Source organism: Bos indicus, chromosome 16 (genome assembly GCF_029378745.1).
Source record: "Bos indicus isolate NIAB-ARS_2022 breed Sahiwal x Tharparkar chromosome 16, NIAB-ARS_B.indTharparkar_mat_pri_1.0, whole genome shotgun sequence".
NCBI classification, from domain to species: Eukaryota; Metazoa; Chordata; class Mammalia; order Artiodactyla; family Bovidae; genus Bos; species Bos indicus.
The window spans coordinates 31,720,356-31,745,792 of NC_091775.1; the positions used below are offsets into that span (position 1 = coordinate 31,720,356).

Below are 25,437 nucleotides of genomic sequence, written 5' to 3' on the forward strand. Positions count from 1 at the left end.
ATCCTGCTATTACATAATCTGTCTGATCTTCATAATGTCTTTCAGTCTTCCTTCTCAGTCCTATGCCTTAAGTCTAAATTTCTCCTGAAACTTACCTACTTCTCTCTCATTTTCATTACATCTTGTTTATTACTGCTATATTAATCTTTTTAAAACATTTGTTTCACCTTAGATTCTTCTAAGGCCTTGGTTTCCTAATGAGTAATAGTGGCGTTTATCAGGGTTATTATCAGGAGTGCTGGGGCTTCCCAGGTGGCAGGAGTGGTAAAGAACTGCCTGCCAATGCAGGAGGTGTAAGAGATGCGGGTTCAGGCCCTGGGTTGGGAACATGCCTGGAGAAGGGCGTGGAACCCACTTCAGTATTCTTGCCTGGAGAATCCTCTGGACAGAGGCGCCTGGCAGGCTACAATCCATGGAGTCACAGAGTCAGACATGACTGAAGTGACTTAGCAGCAGCAGGAGTGGTAGTGGTAAATGTTGATATAATACAGAGTTTAAGAAAAGAAATTAATAATTATGTATTCACTAAAAAATAAAGTAATTAATGAAGCTTAATATGTGGGGATAGTTGCTCATGGTAACAGGTGCCCCAAGAATTTTGAATTAAAGTTAGCCTTGTTGCACAGTAAAAACACAGGGGAGTCAATAGTAACCAAAGTCTCTGGAGAGGTCAGTTAACTAAAAATTTACAAGCAATGTAATTATCAGTTAGGCCAGTTTCAAATAAGTGGTGGAGCCACAACCCTGATGGTGGGAGTGTGTGCTTTGTTGTAAACTTGGCTGTATAGGGGCAGAAAAAGAAGTCGAGGTGTAGGATGGGTCCCTGTAGTTCTTGGTTGATTTTTTTTAACATGAGACATTTAAATAGGTTGTTCAGTTGCTAAGTCGTGTTTGACTATTTGTGACCCCGTGAGCTGCAACACACCAGTCTTTCCTGTCCTTCACTGTCTCCTGGAGTTTGCTCAAACTATATTCATTGAGTCAGTGATGCTATCTAACCATCTTGTCCTCTGCTGCCCTCTTCTTTTGCCTTCAGTCTTTCCCAGCATCAGGATATTTCCCAATGGGTCACCTCTTCACATTAGGTGGCCAAAGTATTGGAACTTCAGCATCAGTCATTTCAGTGAATATTCAGGGTTGGTTTCCTTTAGGATTGACTGGTTTGATCTTGCAGTCCAAGGGACTCTCAAGAGTCTTCTCCAGCACCACAATTCGAAAGCATCAGTTATTCGGTGCTCAGCCTTTTTTATGGTCCAATTCTCACATCCATACGTGACTACTGGAAAAACCATAGCTTTGACTATAGGGTCATTGTTGGCAAAGTGATGTCTCTGCTTTTTAAAATGCTGTCTAGCTTTGTCATAACTTTCCTTCTAAGAAACAAGTGTCTTTTAATTCCATGGCTGCAGTCACCCCCCCCAAGAAGATAAAATCTGTTACTCTTTCTATTGTTTCCCCATTTATTTGCTATGAATTGATGGGACTGGATGCCATGATCTTAGTTTTTTGAATGTTGAGTTTTGACCCAACTTTTTCAGTCTCCTCTTTCACTCTCATCAAGAGGCTCTTTAGTTCCTCTTTGCTTTCTGCCGTAAGGGTGGTGTCTGAATATCTGAAGTTGTTGATATTTCTCTTGGCAATCTTAATTCCAGCTTGTGATTCCTCCAGTCCATGACATAATCTGCATATAGGGCTTTCCAGGTGGCTCAGCAATAAAGAATCTGCCTGCAGTGCAGGAGTTTCAGGAGACAAGTTCAGTCCTTGGGTCTGGAAGAACCGAGGAGGGCATGGCAACCCACTCCAGTTTTCTTGCCTGGAGAATCCCATGGACAGATGAGCTTGGCAGGCTACAGTCCATAGAGTCAAAAAAGTCAGACATGACTGAAGCGACTTGGCACACACCCATGCCCTCTGTATAGAAATTAAACAGTGTGACAATATACAGCCTTGATGTATTCCTTTCCCAATTTGAACTGGTTCATTGTTCCATATCCAGTTCTAACTGTTGCTTCTTGACCTGCATACAGGTTTCTTAGGAGGCAGATAAGGTGGTCTGATATTCCCATTTCTTTCAGAATTGTCCACAGTTCGTTGTGATCCACACAGTCAAAGGCTTTGGTGTAGTCAATGAAGCAGAAGTAGATATTTTTCTGGAACTCCCTTGCTTTTTCTATGATCCAGTAAATGTTGGCAATTTGATGTCTGATTCCTCTGCCTTTTCTAAATCCAGCTTGTACCTCTGGAAGTCCTTGGTTCACACACTGCTGAAGGCTAGCTTGAATGGATTTGAGCATTACCTGCTAGCATGTGAAATGAGCACAATTGTATGGTAGTTAGAACATTCTTTGGCATTACCCTTCTTTGGGGTTGGAATTTTCTAGCCCTTTGGCCACTGCTGAGTTTTCTGAATTTGCTGACATACTGAGTGCAGCACTGTAACAGCATCATCTTTTAAAAAGTATTCAGTCCTGTCAGATTCTTTGCGATCCCATGTCCTGTAGCCCGCTCGCCAGGCTCCTTTGTCCACAGGATTCTCCAGGCAAGAATACTGGAGTGGGTTCGAAGACCTCCTCCAGGGGGTCTTCCTCACCTAAGGATCAAACCCACGTCTCCTGCATTGGCAGGCAGATTCTATATCGCTAGTGCCACCTGGGAAGCCTTTAAACATGTTACTAGGTTACAAGAATGAAGTCAGCTGAGAAAGACATGTTAAATAAAGCTCAGAAGGATTAGCTGATGTTTTTAAGAAACGGTATGATGTCAAAAGACCAGAAAAGCACATTTTGTGGAAACAAGGTAAAAAGAGCTGGGTATGGGTGCTGATACAGATGTATGCAGGGAGCAAAAGATGAATTAATGCCTTTTAACTGGGAGAACCTGGGGACAGGAAGGATCAGCCTGAAATAATGGCCATGAAGCTAACAGGACCTGCCAATGAAAAAAGAAGGACTCCCAGATCTGAGGCTGGGTTATGCCAGTGATGGTTCCTTGTTCATTACTTAGAACCCTGAGCTTTCAGTCTTTACACTGAATTTCTCTCTCCGTCTCTTTCTCTCTTACACATTCTCTGAGCCAGAATGTCTGCTCCTGACCGGAGACCTTAGCCGCATAGCTCCTTAATCTCTACGTGGTGTCTCTTTCCTGATGGGCAGAAAGGATTTATAAGTTTACTTGCACAAACTGCCTAGGATGGTGTCTAACAAATAATAGGCACTCAATTAATGTTAGCTATTAGTATTACAAAAAACAAATCACCATTCTTGTTACCCTTTCCCTGTATTTTGTTTCCCTCGTAGCTAAGTTGGTAACAAATCTGCCTGCAATGCAGGAGACCTGGGTTCAATTCCTGGGTTAGGAAGATCCCCTGGAGAAGGAAATAGTTACCGACTCCAATATTTTTGCCTGGAGAATCCCATGGACAGAGGAGCCTGGCGGGCTACAGCCCATGGGGTCTCAAGAGTCAGACACAACTTGCAAATAAACCAGAACTGGTGTATGCTCTTGAGAAGTACCAGGCGGTGTCACTTCTGGCGGAATGGAAGAGGATTTGAGAATGACAAAGATTTGTCGAGTGCTGTGGGCAATTGGGGAGTTAAGGAAAGACTAATAAAGAGGGTCTCACTAAGAATAGAAACAAAATTTACAGTTGTATCATTTTATCCTATACTACTGTGTCATGGTAGGACTAGAGCAACGGAGGAAAAGGACAATTAGATTAATAGAAAGTGAAATTTGTGTTTGAGGACATTAGCTATTAGATCTGTGTGTGTGAATGATTTCTGTTAGTGAGAAATTAGTCTGATATTCACTGTCTTTCAGATGGGATGGATGCAGCCTAAAGACAGTGACGGGGGGACCACATCTCTGTGGGGAGCAGTTTGACTGGTGTCCCCAGCTTCTTACTCCTTCAGTCTACCACTATATGCCAGAGGCCACACTTAACAGGCTGCTCCCAGACTAAGCATGGTGGAAGTACTGAGGAAGTCCCCATCTGATGACACACAGAACTCCAAAGGCAGTTTGGGGGTTTTCCTGGTGGTCTAGTAACAGAGACTCTGCGCTCCCGATCTGGGGACTTGGGATCGATTCCTGGTCAGGGAACTAGATACCGCGTGCCCCAACTAGGAGCTTGCATGCTGCAGCTAAAGGTCATTCATACAACAGCTCACACCTGGCGCAGCCAAATAAAAATATTTAGAAGACAAAAACATTTTCAGAGGGCAGTTTTGACTTAAGAGCTCCCTATTGAACTGACTAAAACTTGCTATGAATTTTGCTGTGTTTGGGGACTTCCTATCCAATCTTCCTGCCTTTCCTCTCTCTTCCCATAGATCACCCTGCAGTCACAGTCTGAAGCCCTTCCTGCCTTCTGCTCCCTTCTCTTAAAAAGGTTTTACATGGCTAATCTTTTCTTAGCATCTGCCTCTCTATGGACCCAAACTTGCTGAAGAGTCAAGAAATGTGAAAGTAATAGGAAGAAGAATGGTTGGAATAATTGAAGCATGTGTTAGAAATTCAAGTCATTTAAATTCTGATAAGAAGGTGCCAGAGATGGAGTGATGCTTAATGATGCAAAGGTCCCAGTACTACGTACTTTGGGGTTAAGCACTTTGAAAGGTATTTTGCCAAAAGGCCTTTTATTTTTGCTGGCGGCCGAGGATAATGAAGGGTCATTTGATTCATTTGAATACCCCAAACCTAGTGAGTTTAGTACAATGTTCAAATGGAATATTGGGAACATGGCCTGGTGTCTCTGAAGAAAATGTTTCACTAGAAAAGGAAAACAGCTGCCCATACTATTAGCTCTAGGTAAGGTCATGGTAGAGGAACCAGAGGTCAAATTGCCAACATCTGCTGGATCATGGAAAAAGTAAGAGAGTTCCAGAAAAAATCCATTTCTGCTTTATTGACTATGCCAAAGCCTTTGTGTGGATCACAATAAACTGTGGAAAATTCTGAAAGAAATGGGAATACCAGACCACCTGACCTGCCCCTTGAGAAACCTATATGCAGGTCAGGAAGCAACAGTTAGAACTGGACATGGAACAACAGACTGGTACCAAATAGGAAAAGGAATTCGTCAAGGCTGTATTTTGTCACCCTGCTTATTTAACTTATATGCAGAGTACATCATGAGAAACGCTGGACTGGAAGAAGCACAAGCTGGAATCAAGATTGCTGGGAGAAATATCAATAACCTCAGATATGCAGATGACACCACCCTTATGGCAGAAAGTGAAGAAGAACTAAAAAGCCTCTTGATGAAAGTGAAAGAGGAGAGTGAAAAAGTTGGCTTAAAGCTCAACATTCAGAAAATGAAGATCATGGCATCCGGTCCCATCACTTCATGGGAAATAGATGGGGAAACAGTGGAAACAGTGTCAGACTTTATTTTTCTGGGCTCCAAAATCACTGAAGATGGTGACTGCAGCCATGAAGTTAAAAGACACTTACTCCTTGGAGATAGTTATGACCAACCTAGATAGCATATTCAAAAGCAGAGACATTACTTTGCCAACAAAGGTCCATCTAGTCAAGGCTATGGTTTTTCCAGTAGTCATGTATGGGTGTGAGAGTTGGACTGTGAAGAAAGCTGAGCACAGAAGAATTGATGCTTTTGAACTGTGGTGTTGGAGAAGACTCTTGAGAGTCCTTTGGACTGCAAGGAGATCCAACCAGTACATCATAAAGGAGATCAGTCCTAGGTGTTCTTTGGAAGGAATGATGCTAAAGCTGAAACTCTAGTACTTTGTCCACCTCGTGTGAAGAGTTGACTGATTGGAAAAGACTGATGCTGGGAGGGATTGGAGGAAGGAGAAGAAGGGGACAACAGAGGATGAGATGGCTGGATGGCATCATCGACTCAATGGACATGAGTTTGAGTGAACTCCAGGAGTTGGTGATGGACAGGGAGGCCTGGCGTGCTGCAATTCATGGGGTCGCAAAGAGTCGGACACAACTGAGCAACTGAACTGAACTGAAGATCATGGTGGCTAAAGATTTCTAGGAGAGCTAAGAGCTTACAACAGGAGATCCTTTTTCAGTGGTATTTATGAATCTCCTTGTGTGTTTATTTTAGAATATTGATAAATTTCCATTAAGAAAATAGATATTTTTCTCTGTAGAGTATATAAGGATGCTGCTGCTGCTGCTGCTAAGTCACTTCAGTCGTGTCCAACTCTGTGCGACCCCATAGACGGCAGCCCACCAGGCTCCCCCGTCCCTGGGATTCTCCAGGCAAGAACACTGGAGTGGGATGCCATTTCCTTCTCCAATGCAGGAAAGTGAAAAGTGAAAGTGAAGTCGCTCAGTCGTGTCCGACTCTAGTGACCCCATGGACTGCCGCCTACCAGGCTCCTCCATCCATGGGATTTTCCAGGCAAAAGTACTGGAGAGGGGTGCCATTGCCTTCTCTGATATAAGAACGCAGTCAGCATAAATGCAGAAGGTGGTTGGGACCAAAATAGGCTTGCTCTATATTAGCAGGATTTTTTTAAAAAGTTCTTTGTTATTGTGGAATATTTCCATTTGTTCTCTCATCACTGAAGTGTAGAATAGCGTTTAGCAAGTTACTTATCTGGGTCTTGGTTTGCGTGTCCATGATAGATGGATTTAACTATGTGCAAGGAGATCCAACCAGTCCATCCTAAAGGAGATCAGTTCTGGGTGTTCATTGGAAGGACTGATGTTGAAGCTGAAACTCCAATCCTCTGGCCACCTGATGCGAAGAGCTGACTCATTTGAAAAGACCCTGATGCTGGGAAAGATTGAGGGCAGGAGGAGAAGGGGACAACAGAGGATGAGACGACTGGATGGCATCACGGACTCAATGGACATGAGTTTGGGTAAACTCCGGGAGTTGGTGATGGACAGGGAGGCCTGGCTTGCTGCAGTTCATGGAGTTGCAAAGAGTCGGACACAACTGAGCGACTGAACTGAATTGAACTGAATATAATTATCTGACAATGTGTTTTCAAAAGTTTATTTCCTATAGGGAGGAAAATATCTTTTTTACCCACCACAGAAGGAGAATCTTCTAAAAAATGAAGTCAACATGAGAAACCATGGAAATAGGGAGATGTCATTCTGATATTTGAACCCCTGGCCCCAGCTATACCCGAAGTCATGATGTAGTGGTTTAGCTGCCAAGTCATGTCCAACTCTTGCAGCCCCATGGACTGTAGCCTGCCAGGTTCCTCTTGGGATTTCCTAGGCAAGAATACTGGAGTGAGTTGCCATTTCCTTCTTCAGGGGATCTTTCCGACCCAGAAATCAAACTCCAATCTTCTGCATTGCAGGTGGTCTCCTGTATTGTAGGCCAATTCTTTACTGACTGAGCCACCAGGTAAGCCCACCTGAAGCCACATACATGTTCAAAGCCAAGGAAATGCCTGTAGCCAATCCATTTCCTATTTTGTTTAAACTAGTTTGGGATGGAATTCTATTACTTTTAATCCAGAGTTCTAATATAAATACTCTCTTAATAGCACTCATCAATAGAATCCCATTCCTATATTAATACAGAGTCTTCTGAATTTACTGCAAATTAGCATGCGTCTAGCACCGAAGACTTTATGCTTTTGAACTGTGGTGTTGGAGAAGACTCTTGAGAATCCCTTGGACTGCAAGGAGATCGAACCAATCAATCCTAAAGGAAATCAGTCCTGAATATTCACTGGAAGCACTGATGCTGAAGCTGAAGATCCAATACTTTGGCCACCTGATGTGAACTGACTCATTGGAAAAGACCGTGATGCTGAAAGATTGAGGGCAGGAGGAGAAGGGCATGACAGAGGATGAGATGGTTGGATGGCATCACTGACTTGGACGTGAGTCTGAGCAAGTTTCGGGAGTTGGTGATGGACAGCGAAGCCTGGCGTGCTGCACTCCATGGGGTTGCAAAGAGTTGGACACGACTGAGCGACTGAACTGACGGAAAGTGATGACTGTGGTTGGTGACTTCCAAGCCACAAGTATGGGCCTTTGGATCAGTGAAAGAGGAAGGGTTTTTTAATTCCATGACCTGGAATATATTATTTGCACCATTATATAGGCTTGAATGAGGAATTCTAGTTACCTGATGAGATATGTATTAATTATAGACTTTTAAAATAATTCAGTAATTCTTGGTTAAACGTTCCTTCGGTTTATTATGAAAATTGCTGGGTAATTCTGTAGTAAAGATTTATAGCTACTACTTAACTTACCTCTTGCTAATAAAAATAGTGTGTTAAACTTTTTGATAGGGTTTATGGGGAATTGAAACAAAATATTCTATGCTCTTTTTAATTTTTATTTGATCATTTAAAGTGAGGATATGAAAGTAATGGAATGAATAAGGTGTATTTTTAAAATTCAACTTTGACTCCTGGTAAAAGTTAATTGTAAAGCATATTAGTAAGGCTCTTTATTGGAAATATCAAATCTCCAAAACTTTGAGAAAGAAGGTCATGTGAAATATCTCACCCAGGATTTCCTTATAATTTATGGTATAGAAACCTTTACTATATATCTTGAGCCTCTCATAACATCCTTCAGTTCTCTTTAAAATAAACCTTTTCTTTTACTGTTTTCATACAAGAGAAACTCCCACAAGAATTTCTTGAGTGCAGGACAAGATTGAGAGCTTAGGGATTCTGAGCTTTTTTTTTCTAATACATCTAAACCATAATGTGATCCCTTCTAGGGAACTTTATAGTATGATCAGCCACCTTTACAGTTTCTGAGTGGTCTTTGAATAGGAAATCTGGATGGAATCTGATGCTTGTGATTTATCATTTGGGAATTCTGAAGAGCAGAACTTCCCATTTCCTAATACTTTGATCAGATCAGATCAGTCGCTCAGTGTCCGACTCTTTGCGACCCCATGAATTGCAGCACGCCAGGCCTCCCTGTCCATCAGCGTATTCTCCTGGAGTTCACTCAAACTCACGCCCATCGAGTCGTTGACGCTATCTAGCCATCTCATCCTCTGTCGTCCCCTTCTCCTCCTGCCCCCAATCCCTCCCAGCATCAGAGTCTTTTCCAATGAGTCAACTCTTCGCATGAGGTGGCCAAAGTACTGGAGTTTCAGCTTTAGCATCATTCCTTCCAAAGAAACCCCAGGGCTGATCTCCTTTATGATGTACTGGTTGGATCTCCTTTCAGTCCAAAGGACTCTCAAGAGTCTTCTCCAACACCATAGTTCAAAAGCATCAATTCTTCGGCACTCAGCGTTCTTCACAGTCCAACTCTCACATCCATACATGACCACTGGAAAAACCATAGCCTTGACTAGACGAACCTTTGTTGGCAAAGTAATGTCTCTGCTTTTGCATATGCTATCTAGGTTGGTCATAACTTTCCTTCCAAGGAGTAAGTGTCTTTTAATTTCATGGCTGCATTCACCATCTGCAGTCATCTTGGAGCCGAGAAAAATAAAGTCTGACACTGTTTCCACTGTTTCCCCATCTATTTCCCACGAAGTGATGGGACCAGATGCCATGATCTTTGTTTTCTGAATGTTGAGCTTTAAGCCAACTTTTTCACTCTCCACCTTCACCTTCATCAAGAGGCTTTTTAGTTCCTCTTCACTTTCTGCTTTAAATCTTTTTTATTAAGAGGAGGGGGGAAAAAAACCCTTGATCTTTCTGTTACCGACTACGTGATTCTCATTTTAGAACGTGATATTTGTATTATTATGGAATTGTATATTCCATTGGTAGGAACAAATCCAAGTTTGTCAGCCTAAAGTTTAAACAACTTTAGGGAGCCATCTTTTTAAAACTATGGAATAGATACAGTAGTAAGAAAAAATACACACACACACACATATGCCATTTTAACCATTTTAAGCTTCAATTCTGTGGCACTAAGTGTATTCACATTGTTGTGATACCATCACCATTATATATTTTCTGAACTTTTTCATCATCCCAAATAGAAACTCTATATCCATTAAATGAATTTTTCATTTCCTCTCTCTCCCCTGGCCCCTTCTCTTTGTCTCTGATTTTATCTATTCCATGGACCTCACATCAGTGGGCTCATATAGTATTTGTTATTTTGTGTCTGGCTTGTTTCACTTAGTATAATGTTTTCAAGTTTCATTCACACTGTAACATGTTCAAATTTCATTACTTTTAAAGGTTGAATAATATTCCATTGTATGTATAGACTACATTTTGTTTATCCATTCATCTGGACATGGACACTTAGGTTGTTTCTATAATACCTTTTGACTATTATCAAGAGTGAAGCTATGAATTCTCTTGGAGTCCCTGCTTTCAGTTCTTTTGAGTAGAGGGATCTTTTTTTAACAAAAAGGATTCAAAACAATGAATACAAATATAAGTACAAGAGGGCATATTTGGAATAAGAAAAAATATAACAAATATAAATTTTTAAAACCTGTTAAATACCACAAATATGAAAAAATCCAGCAAAAGTTCAGTTTGGTCACTCAGTTGTGTCCGACTCTTTGTGACCGTATGGACTGCAGCACACCAGGCCTCCCTGTCTATCACCAACTCCCAGAGCTTGCTCAAACTCATGTCCATCAAGTTGGTGATGCCATCCAACCATCTCATCCTCTGTCATGCCCTTCTCCTCCCACCTTCAATCTTTCCTAGCATCAGGGTCTTTTCTAATAAGTCAGTTCTTTGCATCAGGTGGCCAAAGTATTGGAGCTTCAGCTTCAGCATCGGTGATTGCAATGAGTATTCAGGACTGATTTCCTTTAGGATTGACTAGTTTGATCTCCTTACAGTTCAAGAGACTCTCAAGAGTCTTCTCCAACACCACAATTCAAAAGCATCAGTTCTTTGGTGCTCAGCTTTCTTTATAGTCCAACTCTCACATCCATACCTGACTACTGGAGAAACCATAGCTTTGACTAGATGGACCTTTGTTGGCAAAGTAATGTCTCTGCTTTTTAATATGCTGTCTAGGTTTGTCATAGCTTTTCTTCCAAGGAGCAAGCATCTTTTAATTTCATGGCTGTAGTGATCATCTGCAGTGATTTTGGAGCCCCACCCCCAGATAAAGTCTGTCATTGTTTCCACTGTTTCCCCATCTATTTGCCATGAAGTGATGGGACCAGATGCTATGATCTTCGTTTCTGAATGTTGAATTTTAAGCCAGCTTGTTCACTCTCCTCTTGCGCTTTCATTAAGAGGCCCTTTAGTTTCTTCTTTGCTTTCTGCCGTAAGGGTGGTGTCATCTGTGTATCTGAGGTTATTGATATTTCTCCCAGCAATCTTTATTCCAGCTTGTGCTTCATCCAGCCCAGCATTTCGCACGATGTAGTCTGCATATAAGTTAAATAAGCAGGGTGACAATATACAGCTTTGACGTACTCCTTTCCCAATTTGGAACCAGTCTGTTGTTCCATGTCCAGTTCTAACTGTTGCTTCTTGACCTGCATACAGATTTCTGAGTAGGTGGGTACGGTAGTCTGGTGTTCCCTTTTCTTGAAGAATTTTCCACAGTTTGTTGTGATCCACACAGTCAAAGGCTTTGGGGTAGTCAATAAAGCAGAAGTAGATGTTTTTCTGGAACTCTCTTGCTTTTTTGATCATCCAGCGGATATTGGCAATTTGATCTTTGGTTCCTCTCCCTTTTCTAAATCCAGCTTGAACCTCTGGAAGTTCTCAGTCCACGTACTGTTGTATGTAGCCTTGCTTGGAGAATTTTGAGCATTACTTCGCTAGCATGTAAGATGAGTGCAATTGTGTGGTAGTCAGAACATTCTTTGTATTGTCTTTCTTTGGGATTGGAATGAAAACTGACCTTTTCCAGTCCTGTGGCCACTGCTGAGTTTTCCACATTTGCTGGCATATTGAGTGCAGCACTTTAACAGCACCTTTTAGAACTTGGAGTAGCTTAACTGGAATTCCATCCCCTTCACTAGCTTTGTTTGTACTGATGCTTTCTAACGCCCACTTGACTTTGCATTCCAGGATATCTGGCTCTAGGTGAGTGATTACACCATTGTGGTTATCTGGGTCATTAATATCTCTTTTGTATAGTTCTTCTCTGTATTCTTGCTACCTCTTCTTAATATCTTCTGCTTCCATTAGGTCCATACCGTTTCTCCTTTGTCTTTCGCTTCTCTTCTTTTCTCAGCTATTTAAGCCCTCCTCATTCAACCATTTTGCCATTTTGCCTTTCTTTTTCTTGGGGATGATCTTGATCACTGCCTCCTGTACAACGTCATGAACCTCTGTCCATAGTTCTTCAGGCACTCTCAGATCTAATCCCTTGAATCTGTTTGTCACTCACACTGTACAATCATAAGGCATTTGATTTAGGTCATAACTGAGTTATCTAGTGGTTTTCCTACTTTCTTCAATTTCAGTCTGAATTTGGCATTTAGGAGTTCATGGTCTAAGCCACAGTCAGCTCCTGGTATTGTTTTTGCTGATTGTGTAGAGCTTCTCTATCTTTGGCTGCAAAGAATATAATCAATCCAATTTCGGTATTGACCACCTGGTGATGTTCATGTGTAGAGTTGTCTCTTGTTTTGTTGGAAGAGGATGTTTGCTATGACCAGTGTGTTCTCTTGAGAAAAACTCTATTAGCCTTTGCTCTATTTCATTTTGTACTCCAAGGCCAAACTTGCCTGTTACTCCAAGTATCTCTTGACTTCCTACTTTTGCATTCCAGTCCCCTGTGATGAAAAGGACATCTTTTTTTGGTGTTAGTTCTAGGTGGTATTATAGGTCCTCATAGAAGCATTCAACTTCAGCTTCTTTGGCATTAGTGGTTGGGGCATAGACTGGGATTACTGTGATACTCTGTGGTTTGCCTTGGAAATGAACAGAGATCATTCTGTCATTTTTGAGATTGCACCCAAGTACTGCATTTTGGACTCTTTTGTTTACTATGAGGGGCTACTCCATTTCTTCTAAGGGATTCTTGCCCACTGTAGTAGATATAATGGTCATCTGAATTAAATTCACCCATTCCAGTCCATTTTAGTTTGCTGATTCCTGAAATGTTGGTGTTTACTCTTGCCATCTCCTGTTTGACCTCCTGTTTGATTCATGGACCTAACATTCCAGATTCCTATGCAATATTGTTCCTTACAGCATCAAACTTTATTTCCATCACCAGACACATCCACAACTGGGTGTTAGCCATGTTACCCCAAACTAGTTCTGAGCCCAGAGAGCAAGTTTATATTATAATATCATAATATAACATTATCAGTTTCTATAGTGAGGGTGAAAAGATAATTCAGTCTTCCCTCTAACATGGTTGCCTAAAATTTTTTTTTTTTTTTTTATTAGCAGTAGTTTGAATTTTCTTCTTAACTAATTGGTGATTCCATGTCTCTAACTTCCTCTGCATTATTTTGTACTGGCTGGGCTTCTCACCTGAAGGCAAGCCCCTTGGGGCTCCAGCCTTTTGATCTCCCTCCACATTGCCCCAGGTCCAGTTCCATGAAGTACTTGGTCCTCCCCATTCCCTCAACCCTGTCTCTGCCAGGTTGGTCTTGGATTGGTGAGTGAAGTCTGGATCATAGTGGTCCCCAGCAGTGACTCATTTAGCCTTTTCTCCTTGGGATCGAAGATGCGGCTGTGGAGGGACTGCTGACATTCTCAAGACTGCCACCAGGAAATAGAGGATGACCCCCAGTACTCCATGGCTTCTATGTGCCTGAGACTCCTGCTTCCTTCCTTTGTTCATTGAGGAAGACTAAGAGCCTGGAAAGGGGCTTTTTAAGTGAAGAACTCTGGGTATGAAGTTTCCTTAGTCTCTGTCTACTGGCCAAGCATGGGACAGTGGGTGACCTACTTGGTAAGAAAAATGCTTTGCAGGGGTTAGGCTACTTCCCAACTCTTGAAGCCCTCTTTTTGTTCACAGTTGGGTGCCAAAGATCCTCAACACTAGGCTCAGTACTCTAAACTCAAATCAGGGATTATTTAACTCATTCTAACTTTACATTCTGGGGCTCAACATTGAGTTATCTTGGCTTCACATAACATCTCAAAAACTGAAATTCCTGGACTTCCCTGGTAGTCCAGTGATTAAGAATCCACGTGGCAATGCAGGGCATGTGGGTTCAATCCTTGGCTGGGGAGCTAAGATCCCACATGCCACAGAGCAACTAATCTTTTGCGCCACAACTGTAAAAGCCCAAGTGGCCCCAACAAAGAGCCCCCTGTGCTGCAGTAAAGACCCAGTGCAGCGAAAAATACCCCCAAACAATAAAGAACCCCCAAAACTTAAATCCTACATTCTTTCTGAGCCTTAAACCTTCAGTTGAGGAGCCCATGCCTTCTCTTACCAGTGTACTGCTCACAGGCACACAGCATCACACCAGTTTCATGAAACAACCCACAAGAATAGGGACCGAGACCCTGCCATTCAATCATCTGTCAAATCTCTGCATGCTGATTATGAGCAATGCATTATTTAAGATCGCAGGAAGATAGAAGTTTGCATCCCTGAAACTGTGTCCGTGTTTTTTGCTTTGTAGCTATCTTTTTAATGCCCAGCATCTGCTTCTGAGATAAAATTTTTGACTCCGTGTTGCCGTGTATGGGCCCAAACAGAGATCTCTTGTGCATAGCCTCTTGGACACTGAGCTTTTCTGGAAGCATAGATGACCTCTTGTGGTATAAGCAGCTTGATGAGAGTTCCTAACTTCTCTTGGCTCTCGTGAAAGTATCTGATACTTGTTCCAGGCATTTCTTGCCTGCCCTGGCTCCTGTTGTTCCTGAACAATGAACATGAGCAGGGAATGAAGAAAAATAAAGGTAGGTATTAGCAAAAAGTGCCTCCATAACTCTGCATGGGAAAGCCAGATGGGCAGAGCCCAGGTATTGCACTTTAGATATTAAAGAGGCTGGGATGTAGTGACATTGGTTTTCTCTCTTTAACACAGACCAAAATAAGAGTTATTTAACCAAGCTGTCTCTTCCATGGAAATGTCCAGTTAGGTGAACAGTTGGAACTGTAGGGATCTTCCTTTCTTATTGCATCATTGTCTGGGATATTGCTTTTTTCTTCATGGGAGGTGATGGCTCACCACCAGCCAAGTCCCAACCAGTGGGAAATGAGAAACTTATATATGCACACTGGAGAAGGCAATGGCACCCCACTCCAGTACTCTTGCCTGGAAAATCCCATGGATGAAGGAGCCTGGTAGGCTGCAGTCCACGGCGTCGCTAAGAGTCAGACATGACTGAGCGACTTCACTTTCACTTTTCCCTTTCATGCATTGGAGAAGGAAATGGCAACCCACTTCAGTGTTCTTGCCTGGAGAATCCCAGGGACGGGGGAGCCTGGTGGGCTGCTGTTTATGGAGTCACACAGAGTCGGACACGACTGAAGTGACTTAGCAGCAGCAGTATATATATGCACACACTAGGAAAAAGTGAGACTGCAGGAACAGGATATTCCTCTAAGATGTGGGGCAGCTGACTTTCTGCATCAGAGGGAGGGGAACAAGTCATACATTAGAGGAAAAAGTGTCATGTCTGGGTAGCTGGAACCACATCCCAGAAAGGAAGGAATAAGTCATCTCATCTCTGAGCATGGAGCCCAGCATCATGTTCCCTTGAGAACTCCACATGCTTTGCTGCTGCTGCTGCTAAGTCGCTTCAGTCGTGTCCGACTCTGCGATCCCATAGACGGAAGCCCACAGACAGAAGCCCACCAGGCTACCATCCCCGGGATTCGCCAGGCAAGAACACTGGAGTGGATTGCCATTTCCCTCTCCAATGCATGAAAGAGAAAAGTGAAAGCAAAGTCGCTCAGTCGTGTCTGAGTCTTAGCGACCCCGTGGACTGCAGTCTCCCACATGCTTTAGTGACAGGGACTATTCTATGGTACAATTAGCCCCTGGTTCTCTGGAACTCCTTGTGACATGTTATTTAGTTCAGTAAGAGGTTTGTGAGTTGCTTCTATGTATCGTGCTTAATGCTAAATACTGGTATGAGATGATTATACCAGCAGTGTTGTTGAATGCTCAGGCATTAACCTAAACTTACAGATGTAAAAGCTTTACCTTAGAATAATGACTCCCTGCATTTGTAAGGTGAATTAAAGATTTAAAAAAATACTTTCATAGGATTTCTTCTCATCACTTTGTAAAGTATTATAATCTTCATTATAACGTTACTAAACAGGCTTGGAAAAGTCGCCAGAGCTCACACAGCAGACCTGGGACTCAAAGTCATGTTTTGAAATCCTGACCCACAGCTCTTTCCACTCCAGCACAGCCGCTGCTGGGCGACTTTAGGGAGTGCCAGAAGTTTGCCTCTCAAGGTTGTGAAAGTCAAGCTATTCTTAGGGTACGAGAATATTACCTCAAAAATTACTAACAGCAAAAGTAAAATGTACATTTACAAGGAAGAGTTTTAGCAGCCCCCACTTTTACCAGCTGATCAAACTTAATTTTATTAGTAGCAAACAACCTGATATTATGCATGCTCTGATATGATCTGATGCAATATGAAGTGAACAATCTATAATTTGTAGTGTGAATTTTTACTAAAAAACACTTAAGTCAAACCTCCATTTTCTAACATCTAGATCTAGCCTGAATTTTATAGGGCGTGCAGGGTACTGCGGAACAAGGGAAATGACACTAGGAGAAAATAACAGGCAAATACAGAATGTGGAACATTTTAACAAGAATCCTAGCTTAGAATCTTAAAAGAGTCACTGTCATGAAAAAGAAAATGCAATCCTGTTTTATGAAGAAAAAGTTAGCAAAGCCATTCTTAGAGTGAATGTTTTTTGCTTGCTATTATAGAATGATTTTTTTTTTTTGGTCGCATGTCTTGCGGGTTCTTAGTTCCTGAACCAGGGATTGAACCCACACCCTCGGCAGTGAAAGTACAGAGTCTTAACTACTGGATCACCAGGGAATTCCCAGAATAAATTTTTAAAATTTGGAATATCTTTATTTTTATATAATTTTAAAATGATTGAAAATAAGCACAAATAATAATGATCATAGTTGTAATTGACATATATATTAAATACTATGTGCCAACACTGCTATTTTACTTGTTCTAACTAAATCTACACAACAGCACTGTGTGGGAGGCAGTATTATTTTCCCCATTTTTTGATGCAGAAACTGAGGCTCAGAAGTTGAATAGACCAGGCAAGGTCATACAATAGGTATCATTACTTATTATGATGATCATTACCTATTATCTTCCAAAGGAGAATGGACAGACAACCTCTTGGCTTCAGTTTTTTAATTTATTTAAATTTGAAATATTTACAAGGTTTTACAAGGTTGCGTTAGTTTCTGCTGAAACAACACAACGTGAATTCAACAAAGAGCAAGAATTAGCTATATTTATACATATATACCTTCCCTTTTGAGCCTCCCTCCCACCCCCAATCCCTATCCGACACTTCTAGGTCATCACAGAGGAGAGAACTGAGCTCCGTGTGCAATATAACAGCTTCCCATTAGTTATCTATTTTATATATGGCAGTGCTACTCTCTCAATCAGAATAATTTTCTTAGATGTGATGATGTTGTTTTACAGAATACTGTTATTCTGCGGAAATGCATGTTACAGTACTTATGACACGTCATGATGTAAAGAGTTGTGAAACGTTATGATGTCTGCCATTTTCAAATGGTTCAACACAACAACTTACTTTGAAGTGTCTGAATCACTATTATAAACATACATACATAGCGGGAGAAAATGAGCAGAAACTGCAAAATGCTAAGAACTGTGTGATCTAGGTGGAGGGTATACAAGTGCTCACCGCACTGTGCTTTCAAGTTTCTGTCTGCATTGAAAAATGATCATAATAAAATGTTAGCGGGGGGAAAAACCGCCTCTCCATGCAGCGCCGCCTTAGGAAAGAAAGGTCAAGAGAGCACAAATGACAGCCCAAACCCGCTTCTCCCCGGCCGGCGCAGCCAGCCTTGAAGGGACCCCATCTGGGCATGCTCAGAGGCCGCACGCGCCCGCCCCGCCCCTCGGGCGTACGTGAGCGCAGAGCGCAGGCGCGCGGCTCCGGTGGCCCGCGAGACCCTAGCTGCTAGTCCCGGCAGACCCAGAGGTGTCCGATCTCGGCAAGGATGGAGCCATCGAAGGTGGAAAAGTTCAGCACCACCGACAAGGGAAACGGGCTGCGCGCGTTGGCACCGCTGCGGCCGGGAGAGCTGCTTTTCCGCTCAGATCCTTTGGCGTACACGGTGAGCAAGGGGAGTCGTGGTGTCGTCTGCGACCGCTGCCTTCTCGGGTACGTATCGCCCTCGCCCGAGTCCAGAACAGTGCGGGGTCCGGGATGCCGGGGACGTAGCGGGACAGCTCTCCCCGGACTCTGCCGTGCCGTGGCTGCAGTAGATCTCCGCGGTGTGCCCAGATGCCCAGCCCCGCACTTCCCTTAGACGCGCGGCTCCCCTAGCGCACCTCGCGGCAGACGGGCTCCGCCTGGCCGTCGCCTGAACTGCCGCGGCGGGTGGGTGAAGGGACCCCAGGCTCATCGCCTGCAGCTGTGCAGGGCAGAGCTGGACCGGCTGCAGGATGGGTTGGGGAGAGCCGGTGAGCAGACTTACGAGGAAGCGTTGAGTCGTGGGTAGTTTTGCTGGGGAGCAAAAAAGTCTGCGTCCTGGGGTATAAGCTTCATTGGTGCAGTTGCGAAAATCACAGTTGGTGGAGGTAGGGATGAGTGGGAGCAGGGATGGTGTAAATCTGGATCACAGGGGAGGCCTAGCCAGGCAAGTACTGAGCTTGCAGGAGGCGGAAGACTCTTGGTGTTTACGGAGCACTTCCTGTGGTCCAGATTCTGTTGGGCCTGTAGATAAGAAGATGAACGGGACATCCTTAAGAATCCTTAAGGAGCAGATGAGTGAGTGAGATGATTAATTACAGTGTATCAGAAGGGCTGAAATTGAGATGCTTTCCAGGGGGCGCTAGTGGTAAAGAACCCGCCTGCCAGTAGAGACATAGGAGACCTGGGTTCGATCCCTGGGTCGGGAAGATCCCCTGGAGGAGGGCGTGGCAACCCATTTCAGTATTCTTGCCTGGAGAATTCCATGGATCTGGAGATTCCAGTCGGTAGGGTCGCACAGTGTCGGACACGAGTGGAGCGACTTAGCACACGCTAAGTACTGTACAGTAGGAGCATAGGTTATTGAGGTTCCATAGTGTGCTTTGCATATAATAACTGTGCAGGCAGCTCTAGTTCTTAACCATCTATCTAGAGGCAAGAATTTATGTGAAAATGTTTTATAAGCTGGACACATTGGACCAATGTAAAGTGCTATGTGACAGCAGTTTATGGAAATGTGTTAATATGTATGCACAGTCATAGGAATTGTATTCAAGAAACAATTGTTATTGAACTATTATAGGTCAAGGAGAAAAGCTCTGTTTGAGATGGGCCGGATGATTTTTTTCCCAGGACTTCTTTTCCAGATCCATTAAGCTGGGATTGGGATTGTGGAGGTGAGGGGGTTAAGTGCAAAGCTTAAGTCAATAGCTTGACCATTAATACTGTTATGTCCTTATTTGGTTCATAATTGAGGAATTTATTTAATTTCATATTTTGAAGTTACTTAAGTGTATTTTATTTGTTGCTTCCTAAAGTAATGATCACAGTAACAACAACAGCAATTCGTTGAGAACACCTTGACATTTCTGTAGAATGTGTGGTTGAAAACAGTTCATTCCTTTCAAGTAATGAAATGCTGAAGGCTTCAGCATTGAAAGGTATAGATCTTTAATTCTCATTCAAGCAAGTTAGAAAACTGGGCTTTTCCTCCTGTTCAGTCCTGTGGGGGCTGTATCTAGAGTTTGAATGCAGTCTAAAACAGAGAACTTTCATTTTCTTAAACCCTGCAGCATTAATTGGGGAAGATGTGGAGCATCTTGCAGATAAAACCAGACTGCCAAGTTTCATAGTTGGACTAGAAAAGTTTTGTAATAAATACAGTATGTCCGATTATTCATTAAATTATCAGAGCTAAACTTGAGTCATAAGACAGATGAAATCGTACGTTTTCCAAAATAAACTACACAAACCCAGCCCTTCGTATGTGGGGTGTTTCTTGATTTACCATACAATTCCATTACTGCTATCACTTATTTTTCTTATTAACAAAAAGTGTAATGATTTAAATTAAAAGAAAAAAAAAGGTATTTCATGAAATTGTATTGGGGAGTTCTCAGCATTCTTTTAAAGTCTGGAGGAAACCCAGGGCTGAAAATGGGTGGGAGCCAGGGGAGTTCCATGGTTAAAATTGCACTGTAGAAGTAGTTGGAGTTGGGACTCTGGGAGTCCGTGGCCTCTGATGCTGCCTGGTAACTCTGGGTTCTGCAGTGTGTATTACCAGCACCCTGACAAGGGGCTCAACTGCTTGGGGAAGTGGTTATTGCTGGAAAGTTGCTGTCTCAACCATGCTTCTTTGTGATGTTAGTTTTTATTTTTGGGGTGTGGGAGGGGATGTGCTGTGCTGCAAGGCTTGCAGGATCTCAATTTCTGGACCAGGGATTGAACCCAGGCAGTGTTCAAATAGTGTATAAAAGGCATCCTCTGGGTTTACAGCTGGTTTTCTGAAATATACCAGTACCAGCTGCAAGTGAACTGCTGCAGTGTTGACCTCTCAAGGGTCATAAAACCTTGAGAGATGCCTTGAAATCAGGATTTGCAGATTCCTGGGCAAGGGCTAATGGGTTTACTGGTGGGTCAAGGACTTGGAATAAATAAAGTAGAAGGATGATAATGAGGTGGGTTGGGAAAGGTCTCGTTGGATATGACTTCCATTTTTCCTTTTTTAAGTGGGAGTTATAATTCCTGTTTCTTTTGCTTCTTCCTTTTCTTCTGCAAGGAGGTTTGGGGAAGGGCCGTATGTCAGAGCCCTGAGCCTGAAAACATTTGGTCCATGTGAATGCCACAGCAGAGGACGTTCTTAATCAGACAGCATGACCTGCTTTGTGGATAGCAGTAAGTTCTCCTTCTTCAGAGAGCCTGGTGCTTGTTCAAGGGCTCAAGAACAGAGCGACCATTGGAGACAGGGATGGAGGCTGGTGCCTGGACCTCAACAGTGCAGACTTCCTCTCACCTTGGCCATCGTGGCTTCTACTGTTACAGTTTGTAAGGGATCCTGAGTTCCCCACATGGCAGCACACGTCTGGGGACAGCCAGCTGGCCAGCTGGGTTGCGTTTTTATTTTAGACCCTTTTGTCATGAAGGGATCACTGGTTTGTTCTCATTGGAACACTCATGTTTTTCCCTGCACTTGGATTTGCCTTTTCTACTTGTACTGCATCTCTTGAGACCGTATGAAATCTTCTGTGAAGGCATGGTATTCCTCTCAAGGTTGCCTCTGACCTTCACAGAGAGAGAAGTGTAGCAATGAGCTAGTTGATACCCGTGGGTTGACTGCTCTTGATTTATGCTGTCATTTGAAGCACCTGATTTCATAGGCGTGGTTCTTAAACTTCAGTCTCAGGACTCCTTTACTCTCTTAAAAATTATAAAGATTTCCTAAAAGGGTTTTAAAAAAAATGTACTTAGGACTCTGAAGAGGTGTAAAGGAAACCATAACCATATAAATAATGTGATTATATTTGTTGATTTTGCTGCTTAAAAAACTAAATTGATCAGTTTTGAAATTGTGTGCAGTTGGCCATCCATGGATCAAAAATCTTCAGGGGACAGAAAGATTCTAGAAAGTTCCAAAAAGCAAAACTTGAATTTTCGGTGTGAAGGCAACTATTTACAGACCATTTAACTTTTATTTACAACTATTTCCATACATTTACGGGGGTTCCTTGGTGGCTCAAATGGTAAAGAATACACTTGCAATGCAGGACATCTGGGTTCTATCTCTGGGTCGGGAACCTCTGGAGAAGGGATTGGCAACCCACTCCAGTATTCTTGCCTAACATACATTTACATTGTATTAGATTCTAGAGATGATTTAAAGTATATGAAAGGATGTGTATAGGTTCTGTGCAAATAAGATGCCATTTTACATAAGGGACTTGAGTATCTTTGGATTTTAGTATTGGCGGGGTCCTGAAACCAGTCCATAGCAGATACCAAGGGATGGCAGGATTTAGACATAATAAATAATTACATTTTGACAAGGATTTTAATGAAGTGGACTGTATTTTCAAAGCAAAAGAAAACTTACTGAGAAAACTTGATTTACATTTTTGAATATCTCTTTAATGTCTGGCTTAGTAGAAGACCCACATTCTCATCACTGCTCCTGCATTTAGTGTATTGTAAAATCACACGTCATTTAGCCTCTAGAAGACTCCACTGTATACTATGAGAGGAAGAGAAGAAAACAGACAAAAAATGTCTTATTATCAAAATAGTTTTGACTTTGTGGGCCTCCTGAAAGGGCTTCTGAGTCCCTGGACCATCCTTTGAGAGCCTCTGTTGTAAAATACCGTACATGTCTTGTAACATTTGGAAAGTCTGGGGTTTCTTTAATGTTTTTTGTGAACCACGAATAATATTTGGCTTTGGTTTTCGCATAATCTGCCAGGATATATTGGGATCAGGAACTAAAGTACAGAGTTAGTGCCTGTCTGTTAAGATGACTCACTTCTCACTCTGGCTGGTTCTGGTTAAGAGTCAAGGGATTTGGATGGTGATTAACCTTGATTTTCAAAGGAAAGTAAGAGCCATTTTCTACTTACTTGTTACCACAATATATGGTGATTGAAAATTATTATTCAATAGGTAATATTTACTATAATTTACTAAGCAATGAATGGCAGGGGCTTCCCAGTGGGCGCTGGTGGTAAAGAACCCGCCTACCAGTGCAGGAGACATAAGAGATGTGGGTTCGATTCCTGGGTTGGGAAGATCCCCTGGAGAAGGAAATGGCAACCCACTCCAGTATTCTTGCCTGAGAAATCCCATGGACAGAGGACCCTGGAGGGCTACTGTCCTTAGGGTCGCAAAGAGTTGGACATGACTGAAGTGACTTAGCACACACTAAGCAGTGACAGGCCTGATTTTAAGCACTCTACCTTATGTGCTACCTCACTTAATTCTCATAGTGACTCTAAAAAAGTGTGCATTATGTTCCTTATAAGCACAGATAGGGACTAGAGAGCTTTTATACCTTTGTAAACTGAATTGGTATGCTCCTTTGGAGGGCAGTTTGGTAGTACCTAGCAAAATTGAGCACTGTGGTTTTTTTGACTCTATTTTATGGGATTCTGACAAAAATAACATTAGTTGCACAGGGATACTTAGCATAGCAATTTGGTGATGAAAAGAAAGGGAGAGAGAATTTTAATGCCCATTAATAGAGACTAGTTAAATTATGCTGCAGCCATATTGTGGAATAGCACATGGCTGTTAAGACTGAAGTGGATCTGTTTCTACAGATGTGGATGGATGTCAGTAACACATTAACTGGGTAAATAAAGTTGTAGAACAATGTATGTATTTGAAAGTCTTTTTGTATATGTGCTTGTATATAGAAAAGTTCTGGAAAAACATCCCAGCATTCTGTTACGATTACTTTTGGAGAATGAGACTTGGAGGTGGGGGAAGATATCCCTTGGTCCTTTATATATTTTGTATTTTTCAAAGCTTGTATCATTTTTGTAATTAGAGATTTGAATAAACTTTGAGAAAATCTTTGTTTCATTTGGAATTGTAAAAGGGTGGTATTGCTTGGGATGAAGATGATTTTGAAATGCTTGCCAGTTTATGTCTGCTTTTTTTTTTTTTAAGTTGCATTTGAAGGAGAAAGAAATGGCAACCCACTCGAGTATTCTTGCCTGGAAAATTCCTTGAACAGAGGAACCTGGTGGGCTACAGTCCATGGGGTCACAAAAGTGTCAGACATGACCTAGGCGATTAAAGTCCCTTTTTTTTAATAAAAAAATATGTATGTATACACATATGTAAACAAAAATACTGTTTGTGAAGACATGATGGCCGAAAAAGAAAATTTCAATCAGCTCTGGTTTCTACTTTTGAATTCTTGTAGCTGAAGAATGTCTTTGCTCTTTGACTTGTGCAGAAGATAGGGTTTAGGGAGTATGCAGGTTTGTGCAAATATGCATATATGTACACATACATGGGCTTCTCAGGTGCTGGTGGCGAAGAATCCACCTGCCAATGCGGGAGACGTGCGTTCAATACCTGGGTTGGGAAGATCCTCTGGAGTAGGAAATGGCAGCCCACTCCAGTATTCTTGCCTGGAAAAATTCCGTGGACAGAGGAGCCTGGCAGGCTGCAGTCCATGGGGTCGAAAAGAATCGGACATGACTGGGTACACACACACATACATATATAATATGTATTTTAGAAGTCATGAGTTCACATCAGTACTTTCAATTCAGATTTGTCTCTTCAGGGTTCTTTTTACTTTTCTTCATTCCCTAATCCTTTCTTCCTCAGTGAGAACTCTGAGCCTTGAAAGCCTCAGCATATTTACTCATTTGCTCAATTCTGTATATCATCTAAAATTGTTTCAGAATTGCTTTGCCCACATTGTTACCAAAAGGACCAGTATGGAATTTGTTTGCAATTTCCCCTTTCCTTCTACTCTGCCAGAGGCTGAGAATATATCATTAAATACTGTATTCGTTTTACATTCTTTCTTCCCCCCACTTTCAGTATATTTATTTGTATCCATTAGAAATCCAGTTGAATTCATTTGTTTTACTTTGCTTTCAGTTTTAGTTTTTCTCCCTTATCCTTTTGATTTAATTTTGTATTTTGAATATATGAACATTCATATGCTTCCAAAACTCAAATTATGGAAAAGAGAAATGTCACCCCTCCCATATTCATCCTGTTCCTCACTCCCACCCCTTGCAGGTAACCAACCTCATTGTTTTCTAGTGTCTCTCTCTCTCTCTGGTAAAGAGAAACACATATATGTGTGTGTGTCTTATTTTCCATTCATATACACAAGATCGCATGGTGTATTTGCTCTTTTGCAGTTGCTTTCTTCACTTAAAAAATCTACCGGAAATCACTCCATGTTTACAGAGATCTTTCTTACTCTTTTTTATGGCTCCATAATACTCCATTTTATGAATGTACCATAGTTTCTAGTTTTCCTATGCTTGGACATTTAGGTACTTTTCAGTATTTTGCAGTGGTGAATAGTGCTGTCATGAACAACCTTGCACATAAGTATTTTCATATTGTTTCAGGTGTATACTGGGGGTGGAGTCCTAGGAGTGGGATGGCTAGGTCGTAGTGTGAATACCTATGAGGGTGAGGGTGGTACCATTTTACATTTCCTCTAGCAGTGTATGAGTGCTTGTTTCCCTCAGTTTCGCAGACTTACTATGTAGTCAGAGTTCTGAATTTTTACCAGTCTGATGGGTGAGAAGTGATATCTTAGTATAGTTTTAATTTGCATTTAAATTGCACTATCAAAAAGTTACTGTATGTCAACAAAATGTAACTGATTTTGCATATACTTACTATGATTGCATTTTGCAATTCAATATACCCTGTACTGTTAAA

General features: G+C 42.1%; 1 protein-coding gene and 1 long non-coding RNA gene across 3 annotated transcripts in view; both read left to right on the forward strand.

The window, feature by feature from the left end:
- Positions 1-17,957: 17,957 nt before the first annotated feature.
- The window catches only part of SMYD3 (SET and MYND domain containing 3), a 739,559-nt gene continuing 732,079 nt past the window's right edge, over positions 17,958-25,437 (forward strand). For both annotated transcript variants that reach the window (XM_019976597.2, XM_070768088.1), the window contains exon 1: positions 17,958-18,213. In XM_019976597.2, coding sequence (XP_019832156.1) covers positions 18,050-18,213 — 164 coding nt within the window. In that variant the 5' untranslated portion in view covers positions 17,958-18,049. The remainder of the gene's footprint in view (positions 18,214-25,437) is intronic.
- On the forward strand, positions 18,220-23,595 carry LOC139176358 (uncharacterized). Its single transcript, XR_011560769.1, has 2 exons — positions 18,220-19,685; positions 20,804-23,595. It is a non-coding gene; the product is annotated as an uncharacterized lncRNA (long non-coding RNA).